The 10110-nt window shown below is 31.2% G+C and overlaps 1 protein-coding gene across 1 annotated transcript; it reads left to right on the plus strand.

The window, feature by feature from the left end:
* The first annotated feature begins 4 nt into the window (after positions 1–4).
* LOC107948675 (probable disease resistance protein At1g61300) lies at positions 5–4275 on the plus strand. The gene is made up of 4 exons (XM_016883300.2): positions 5–227; positions 777–3719; positions 3794–3927; positions 4036–4275. The coding sequence occupies exons 2-3, from the start codon at positions 787–789 to the stop codon at positions 3810–3812; spliced, it is 2952 nt and encodes a 983-aa protein (XP_016738789.2). The 5' UTR covers positions 5–227; positions 777–786; the 3' UTR covers positions 3813–3927; positions 4036–4275.
* The last annotated feature ends 5835 nt before the right edge of the window (positions 4276–10110 follow it).

Here is a 10110-nt window from a genome sequence, read left to right on the forward strand (position 1 = left end):
TTTTGATGTCCAAGGTGTATCACAAAATTTCAGGCATCCTGTCAAGCTAATTTTCTTTCATTTGCTTAACCCATCACATGCTTTTCTTTGCTTAATCCATGACTTTGAAATGATTGTTTCTGATTATCTGCTACTGTTATAGCTTTGTAAGACAGTCAAGGAAGAAGTCAACTTCACTGCTTCATTTTCAGTTCTATTCTCTCAACACTTTTCACCCACTAAGTCAGGTAACAAGATCTGAACCTATGATTTCCCCTAGTGATTATCAACTGTTTTTGATTTTAGGACTGGATGAACAGCAGACATAATGTACTTTAGATAGAAATTAATACAACAAGATGATTTCCTTTGCTTTTCACATAACAAGAAAGACGAATAGTTGTATTAATATCTGAAGCAATGATTTCCTCTACTGATTATCAACAGTTTTAGATTTTAATACAAAAAGAGCTACCCAGAAGCAATATAAGGTTGAAATCTGATACTGTTGAACATTTTAATACTGTTGAACATTTTAGCTCTTAATATTCCGTAATGAACTCTTTCACACTTGAATCTAGCATGTTATATAGTTTGAGAGATTGATTCTGGAAATACAATGGTGACCTGAATTCCATCCTGTTTCTGTCTGCCACCCATCCATAGCTCCATCTAATAGACGCCATTGCTTGAAACTTGCATTCATGCTTACACTGACATATCAAAACTTCATAAAAAAATCTAATACATTCAAAGATTTTCATTATCTGCTACGATTATATATGATTGCGCTGCAGGGACATAGCAATGGAGTACGTAGAGCCTGTTGTTGGCGTTGCAAATTGTCTCGAAACTCCTGTTTGTAAATATTTGCAATATCACAGAAAGCTGAACGATTATGTGAGAAGCTTCAAGAGGATCCGAGATGAATTGAATTGCAAAATGGAAGATATAGAGCTGCAATTGAAAGCAGAGCTTCTTCGTCCTCTGGGGAAGATACCAAAGAAGGGAGTTGAAAATTGGTTGAAAGCTGTGAAAGAGATGATTAGGGAAGCACAAGTTGTTGAAAACAAAGTCAGGAACGGGAGATATTTCTGTCGTGCTTGCAACGGGAAGCTGGTTGATGAAAAGACTCGAGAAATGAAGGAATTTCTTGATAAAGCTCCTAATGCCTCTGAAGGTCTTGCCATGGATGGTCCAAGTGCTGGGTTGCCGCTGCCAACATCAGAACTAGTTGGAGAGGAAGGTGTTAGAAATGAGATTTGGGCATGTTTGATGCAGGAGGAGGTGAGCAAGATTGGGGTTTGGGGGATGGGCGGTGTGGGTAAAACCACTATCATGAAGCACATCCACAATGATCTTTTGAAACAACAAAGATTCGAAAGGGTAATCTGGGTTACCATAGCAAAGGAGTTCAATGTAATGAAGGTACAAGATAATATTGCAAGTGCGTTGGAGTCAAAGGAATATTTAGATAAAGAAGAGGACAAGCTCAGACGAGCTGCAATCTTGTCAGAAATGCTGAAGAACGCAGGAAAGCATGTTCTAATCCTAGATGATGTGTGGGATAAAGTCTCTCTAGAGGAAGTTGGGATCCCTGAGCCGAATGGCAGCAATGGCTGCAAGTTGGTGTTGACAGCCCGTTCGGAGCATGTCTGTAAGTATATGGGTTGTAAGGTGATAAAAGTGAAGCCCCTTTCAGAAGAAGAGGCATTGATACTATTCTTGAATAAAGTTGGACCTAACATAGTTCAAAGTCCAACTATAATGCCTACTTTGAAGCTTGTTGTCAAAGAATGTGCGGGTCTACCTCTTACAATTGTCGTGGTAGCTGGTACCATGAAAGGAGAAGATAACCCTCTTATTTGGAAAAATGCACTCGGGGAATTAAAAGAGAGAATAGGGAAAGTTGAAGGAGTGGAAGCTGAGGTAATCGAGCGCTTGAAATTTAGCTTCGATCACTTAAAGGACGAGAAAGTGAAATATTGTTTCTTACATTGCGTATTATATCCCGAAGATTTTGAAATTGAAAAGGATGAACTAATTGAGTGCTGGATTGACGAGGGATTCATAGATGATCTGGGTACAAGACAAGAAATGAATGATAAGGGTCAAGTTATTTTGAAGAAGTTGGAAGATAATTGCTTGTTGGAAAATGTCTCGAGTGAAGAAATGAAAATGCATGATGCAGTGAGAGACATGGCATTGTCGATCACAAGAATGAATCCCCGATATATGATACAAGCAGGTTTGCAATTAGAAGAGTTACCAGAAAAGGAGCAGTGGAGTTCTGATATTGTGAAAGTATCGCTTATGCGTAACTCCATATCAGAAATTTCTATAGATGTGCTGCCCACAATATGTCAACTGCTCACAACCTTGTTATTGCAGGGGAACCCCATAAAGAAGATCCCAAATTCTTTCTTCACAAACATGCCTTGTCTTAGTGTTCTCAATTTGTCCTTTACAGCGATCGAGAGTTTACCAAATTCCATCTCTGAACTAAAGAACCTCACAACATTGCTGCTTCGTGGCTGTTATGGATTAAAAGATCTGCCATGTGTTTCGATGCTTCAAGAATTGAAAAAGTTGGATCTTACTATGACTAAAATTGAGGAAGTACCTGAAGGCATGGATATGCTGATAAAGCTAAGATACATTGATCTTAGAGTGCGCACTCTGAAAGAGATACCCGCTGGACTTTTACCAAAACTCGTTCACCTTCAGCACTTGAGTTTTGATGTGAAGAATGAAAAAATAAGTCTAAAAGCAGCGGAGATGGAACCATTGAAGAAGTTGGAGTGCTTTACCGGACGTTTCGAAGACATCAATGAATTCAATAAGTTCATCTCCTCAATGCAACAAAATAAGAAAAATCTCAAGAAGTACGAGTTACAGGTGGGCTCATATTATGAGGAATTGGAAAGAGATAAAGCATTAACAATTGGAGGAGTCCAGAATTGGGGAGATGAGTTAATTATGCACCCAATTGAAATTCAAGAGTTGAATATTATTATGTGCGACTATTTGAGAAGCTTAGTCGATGAAAATGCGATTAACTTGAGGGTTTGTAGGATTTGGGAGTGTGAAGGGATAGAGTGTGTTGTTTCCCTGTCCTCTTTTGCCTCTTCTTCCGCTCATCCATTTCAGAGCCTCGAGGTGTTGAATCTTCGAGGTCTGCCAAAGTTGAGTGCCCTTATTATGAAAGATGCAGGAATTGGTTCAGCAACAACATCAACATTGGCTCCGTCTGCCACCTTTTCCCATCTTAGCGTAATTAATATAGTCGAATGCTCGAGTATGAAGACGTTGCTTCCACATTGGTTGCTTCCAAACCTCCAAAACCTGGAAGAAATATCAGTGTGTAATTGTGCTGAGTTAGTAGAAATATTGGGAGCAACAACATCAGAAGTTGAAGAAAAAGGGAGTGATGCATTAATCAAATTCCATCTTCCCAAATTGAGAAAGTTGGAATTGTGGCAATTACCAAATTTGAAGAGCATTTGCAGCAAAAGTGGAGTGATGGTTTGTGATTCTCTCCAGTTTATCCGTTTTATTAAATGTGATGAACTGAAGAGAATTCCTCCATTTGTTCCCCTTGTTGGCAATGAGCAGCCATTTGCATATGCTCCACCTTCTCTTACCATCAGGTCAGACACAGAATGGTGGGAATCGTTGGAGTGGGATGACCATCCAAACTTTAAAAATGTTCTTCAACCCCATTGGAAGACGAATGGAAGGTATGAACCATTTATAGTTTAGTTTATTTTTTTATTTTTATAAATCTAATTTCTCCATATTAATAAAATTTCAGGTATTTTTTTGGACATTGATGAAGATAAAGATAAAAGTGTTGGTGGGAAAGAAGTAGTGGGGAGTATAGTGCAAAAAAGGGGAGAAAAGGAATGATGGAAGGAAGAGGTTAAGAGCATTGAGACTGAGGCTAAGGTAAATAAGAAATTAAACTACCTTCACTTTTTTAACATTTTCCCTCTCTTACCATTCTTTCTATTCTATTATTCTTCTCTAAAAATACAATTTCATGTTTTTTTTTAGTTTAAGATGATGTTAAAAGTGATGTGGCCTCCATTGCTGCCAAAGAAGTAGAACAGAGTAGCAGGGCAGAGGATAGTGCAAAAGGGAGGTGGGAGTAGAAGGAATGATGGATGAGGTTAATAGCATTGAGGAATTGAGCAGCCACCATAATAATTGACATTTTAAACATTTTCCTTTCTTAGGATTCCTTAAATTTTGTTATTCTTCTCTAAAAAAAATAACTTTATTTGTTTTAAATAAATGTACTTCCCAAAATAATCTTCTAAATATTTTAATTTTTATATAAAATAATTAAATTATAGACTTATTTTGATATGATTGTTGCATGCAATTCTATTATTTTATAATTTATGTTGATATTTTAATTTTAAATTTTAATTATAATTTAATACATGTTGTTTATAGTTGTTTATTATTTTAAATTTTATTATTGTTGTTGTTTTTGTTGTTAATAGTAAGTAATAATATTTAAAATTTAATTTAAAAAATGGGCCCTCTCTAAATATAACAAAAAAAATTTATTAAACTTATTAATCTTCTATCAATCATTTATGCATTTTTTTAACTAATGATTCTAATAAAAGTTTTAACATTGAAAAGCATATAAGTTGAAATAATTTTTTTTTAATTTTAAAATATGCAACTTAAAATTTTAATCCATTAGATATCATATTATAGAACTTGTAGTATAAATCCATTTTACTTTATAAAATAAACTTTTACTATAATTATATTTTCGTTTATAAAATATCATTTATTTTTCATCATATTACAAAAATTCATATTTAAAAATAAAAAAATAAGTAAAATAGAAGTTGTAATAACATATTTAAAAATAATTATAATTTAATTTATAATTATTAGTTATAATTTGAAAATTGTATATTATAATATTTTAATTTTTAAGTTAATATATTTTAATTATATTTAAGAATTCAAATAAAAATATTGTATTTTAATTATTTTAATTAAAAATAAAATATTTAAAAAATTAATTAAATACTAAATATGTAGAATTACATACAATACATGTGACATTAAAAACTAGTAAAATTAAAAATCTCCATGTAGCAATATCAAATAATAATAAATTACAAATTATTCTTTAAATGTTCAAAGCATGGGCCTAATTAGACCAATATAACAAACCCAAACTCAAGTCCATTAATTGTGGAGCTTGAACTAAAGCCTAAACATAAGTTTAAATTTCAAAACTGAATTAATGTAACTCGTTAATTAAGGGCTTTTTCATTTAAATAGTACAAAAAATAAAATTAATAACTGAAATGACATGCTCATGAGATTATTTACCAAAATGGTATGGTTTTCGGCACCGGACTGAAATATAATGATCTAAAGTATTTAGGGACTTGATATGCAAATTTATCATTTTGAGTGGCTGCTGAAAAAAAAAGTGAAAGGGTGCTGCCACATAGCTTAAATGTGGCTAATTGCCTTCTAAGCCCTCCTTATTTATTATTTTATTTTTATTCCCTTTCAACTTACTACATTGTGTTTAAACAAACCCTCAACCTATTTTTGTAGTTAAATAAGCTCTTAACTTATGATTTTTACTCATAAAAGCCCTTTATTTTAATATTAAAGTAAATATATTTTGAATTTCAAGCTCCTATATTAAATTTTTTGTTGATGCAATAAAAATTATTTACACTTTAACATCAACATAAAATCTAAAAAAGTAATCAAAAATTTCAAAAGAGTAGTAAGTTGAAAGGGAATAAAATATATAAGAGCTTATTTAACAAATAATTTAATATAAGAGCTTGAAATTCAAAATATATTTACTTTAATATTAAAATAATGAACTTTTATGAGTAAAAATCATAGGTTAAGAGCTTATTTAACTACAAAAATAGATTGAGGGCTTGTTTAAACACAATGTAGTGACTTGAAGGAGAATAAAAATAAAATAATAAATAAGGAGGGCTTAGAAGGTAATTAACCACATTTAATGTTTGGTGCCACAGATGGCACCCTTCCCTTTTTTATCAGTTACTCAAAATGGTAAATTTTCATATTAGGTCCCTAAATACTTTAGATAATTACATATCAATCCGGTGCTACCAATTTGACAGGTGGCACCAATAAAACCATACCATTTTGGTAAATAATCTAATGGAAATGCCATTTCAGTTATTATTTTTTTTATTTAGGTAAAAAAAACCTTAATTGGGTCTTAATATTATTTTCGCAAAATAAAAAAAATATTATTTTGAGAACATTTTTATTTTTTCATATAAAATTTTTAAAAAATATATATATACATAGATTTAAATCTAAAACATCATATTTTTCAATACCTCAATTTTACTATTTTAACCAAAGGTACATTAAGTTTTTTTTTTATCAATTTTTTTTATAAATTTGTAACAAAGAATTCTAGTAAATGGGTACACCATAATCTAGAATATTAAATAAGCCTTTAAATATTGTCACTTTATTCAATTAGTTTCCAATGCTATGCGAGTTGTAAGTGATTTTATGTGTTTATTTTTTTAATTTATTAAATAATATTTTTTTACTAATTAGATGAGGACTAATTTAAAACTATAGTACTCTTTGCTTATATTAATCTATTGACATAATCTTAATTAGATATGTTTGTATTCATCGTAAAGTGAAATTATTTTTTTAACATTTATAATTGATTAATATTAAAATAATTGAAATTAAAAATAAATTACTAAAAATTAACTTAAATAAAAGTTAGATTTCAAATGGAATTAAAATATAATATCAGATTATGACTACCTTTGAAGTATAATTTATCGGGTAAACTACACCGTAGGTCATTCTAAAAATAATATTATTTCTATTTTGATTACTCTAATTTTTTTAATTTAGTCACTCTAATTAAGATAATTACTTGAATTAGTTACTACTATTAAAAATTCCGTTAATCCACTAACGGATTGCTAACATGACAATTTTTATTTTTATTTTTTTACTTTTGACTAAAGCGAGAGACTTTTTTATAATTAGTCTAAACATTTGTGTTTGTTTATTTGCAACATAAGAACCACTGATTCCTGTCACCACTCATCCCTTGCTTTCCATCTCTATTGCTCCTCACTGCACCATAAAAACCACGTTTCATCACAATGGTGTACAAAGAGTGTTGGTTGTGTTTTGACTATCGTACAAATTAGTATAGGAATACAACCAGATAAACTTCCGAGTGGATACTATTGGAAAACTGCAGGTGAAGTTGGAGCGAAAAACACAAGCCGTCATGTAAGAACCTACGACTATCATCAGATCTTGCATGGCGACTAGGGAGATGACGGATTTTTTAGTTCTGGCAAGGAACTTGGATTCGATATCTAGAGTCGATTTCCACTTATCATGATTGAATAGCTCAAAATTTTCACCAAGAATCTTCTTGGTTAGAACAATGTCAATAGCTAAGACAAGGTGAAAGAGAAGCAACAAGGAAGCTAAAACGGTAACAAGCTTGGGAAAGGATTGAGTAGAAACTGACTTCTTTATGGACTCAGTACGGGATCCAGAGAAGGAAAAAAAATCGATCTTTAAGATCAAATGAAAAAAAACCAAAGGAACCCAGAATTTCTTAGATAGAAAAGATCAAATAAAGGGGCTTTGAAATAAATTTACCTTTGAGGATTTGCTACAAGAAAGTGTTTTGGACTAATTATAGAGAAGTCCCTAATTTTAGTCAAAAATCAAAAAATAATGTCATGTCAACAAGTAGTTAGTGGGTTAACAAAAATTTTAACAGTAGTGACTAGTTCAAGTAATTATCTAAATTATAATAACTAAATTAACAAAAAAATTTATAGTGACTAAAATATTTTAGAATAACCTGCGATGTAGTTTACAATTATTTATTTACTCATGAATGTGAAGTTAAAAGCCAAATGGGCTTGGGTCCAACAAATGATTTTGATGATGTGTGGGATTTTTTATTTTTAATTTTTGGGTAAACTACACCACAAGCTATCCAACTATTCTCTTTTTTTTTTCATCCAACCATCAACTTTTTTAATGTCGTCACTCAACTATTGTCCTTTTTTTTTAGTCATCCAACTACTTTTTTTAAAAATTTGGTCACCCAATTGATCAATGTTGTTTTTCTGGTCCATTTCCGTTAAATGGCTTTAAATTTCTAATGGAAGGGTGATATGGCAATTAAAAAACTTAGTATAATAAAACTTTTACATATTATATCAGTTTAGTCATAATTTTAAAAAAAAGTAACCTTCAAAATTACAAATGATCTCAATTTGATCATCAAATTTTACCTACATCGTCCGCTTCCCCACCGTCACTACTATGGTTGCCTCCATATCCTCCTCCACCCTTCTCCAAACAAAAAAAAAACCTTCTCTTTTTTCTTATTTGAAACCTAATATAATAGCAAATATATTCTATTTGTATTATTTCTGGGTTGACATATTCTTCTCAGCTGAATGCTAATAATAACAATAATATGATGAAACAGTAGAGTAATTTCTAATGTGATGGCCTTCATTTCACTCACTAGTTGCATGTTTATTCTTCATGCACTAATTAAACAAGATTTGAAAAAGGCAAAAAGCATGAGCATGCAACACTGAATTGTCAAATACTCAATAGTATAAGATTGAAATAGTGTTATTTTGCAGGAAGAATGGATGATTTGTAGAATAATACACAAAACAAGTGAGAAGAAAAATGGGGTAGCTACTGCGCAAGGAGAAGGCTACCTCTTGGAACTTTCTTCAATATCTTCAACAGCAAAGCAACAACTTGCTTTCGTCCACTGCTTGAAACCCCAACTCCGTTATTAGAATCTCAAGCTCAAACTTCAATGCAGGCTACCCCTAACTCTTTTATGGAAAATGACCTGAAAAAGCCTAATAAACCTAGTTGTGTATCCAACTAATGAGTTCCAACCCTCCTTTTCAGCCACTTACACCTAGCACACTTGACAAATTGACAACATTTATAAATTTTGAAATTTTGTTTTTTAAAATTATGATTAAATTATGTCGAAGTTGAGAGATAAATTTGTTGTTATATCAATTTTTAACTGCCACATCACCCCCTGATTAGAGTTTTAAGACACTTAACAGAAATGGATAAAAAAAAATCTCAATTAGTTGAGTGACCAAATTAAAATTAAATTAATAGTTGGCGACCAAAAAGAAAAGGGACAATAATTAGATGACCTATGATGTAGTTTACCCATATCTTTTTAAAAGCGTATTAAAAATACTGAGGAATGGGCTGGTAAGGGAGAATTTCATTCTTTGAATGGTCCAATTAGAGTGGCAATGGGTGGATCCCCAATTGCTGATTTAATTTCTACACCATAAAATATCCAACGATTAACATGGAACTTTGCACTAAAGCTGATCCCACGGTCACATCAAAATTATGTTGATCATGTTTTGGAATTGTTAACGGAGATTATCTTAACAGATGTTGTATAAGATAAAATTTTATGAATATGAAATATTATAATTAAGTAACTAAAATTTAAGTAAATTAATATATTTAATATAAAAATTATAAAAACATAATTTCATAAAATTTGTCACAAATGTGTTATTTTCATAAGATGTTTTTAATTTTTTTGAGATAAATCTATTCCCCAATATGATCTCATTTTTCTCATAATATTCATTTTATCTTCCTTTATGAAAAGTCAATTACTATAAAATACTAATTAAATCGTTTATCACAAAGACAAATTATCTATGACCATGTTTACTTTCCATCTATCATGTAATGCTGATGAAAGAATATCATTTACCTTTTAGTTGGACTATGAATTTCATTATTGAGGAATGATGCTACATACCCTAGAAGTCGTACACCTAATGTACCAAGTTCCAATTCCTTATCTATTTTAACTTAGGTTTTCATTTATATCAAAATATACGAATACGCATACATCATCTATTTAGGATTAAGGTATGTCATACTATGAACATTACAAATGAATAAATCCACAAATGAGTCTAAGTTTTATTCTACTTAGGTCATGTTTGATGTATTGTTAATCCAGTGAGTCACATTTATGTCTCTATCTCTAGAGACTCATCCTCT

This window comes from Gossypium hirsutum, chromosome A04 (assembly GCF_007990345.1).
Source record: "Gossypium hirsutum isolate 1008001.06 chromosome A04, Gossypium_hirsutum_v2.1, whole genome shotgun sequence".
NCBI lineage: Eukaryota > Viridiplantae > Streptophyta > Magnoliopsida > Malvales > Malvaceae > Gossypium > Gossypium hirsutum.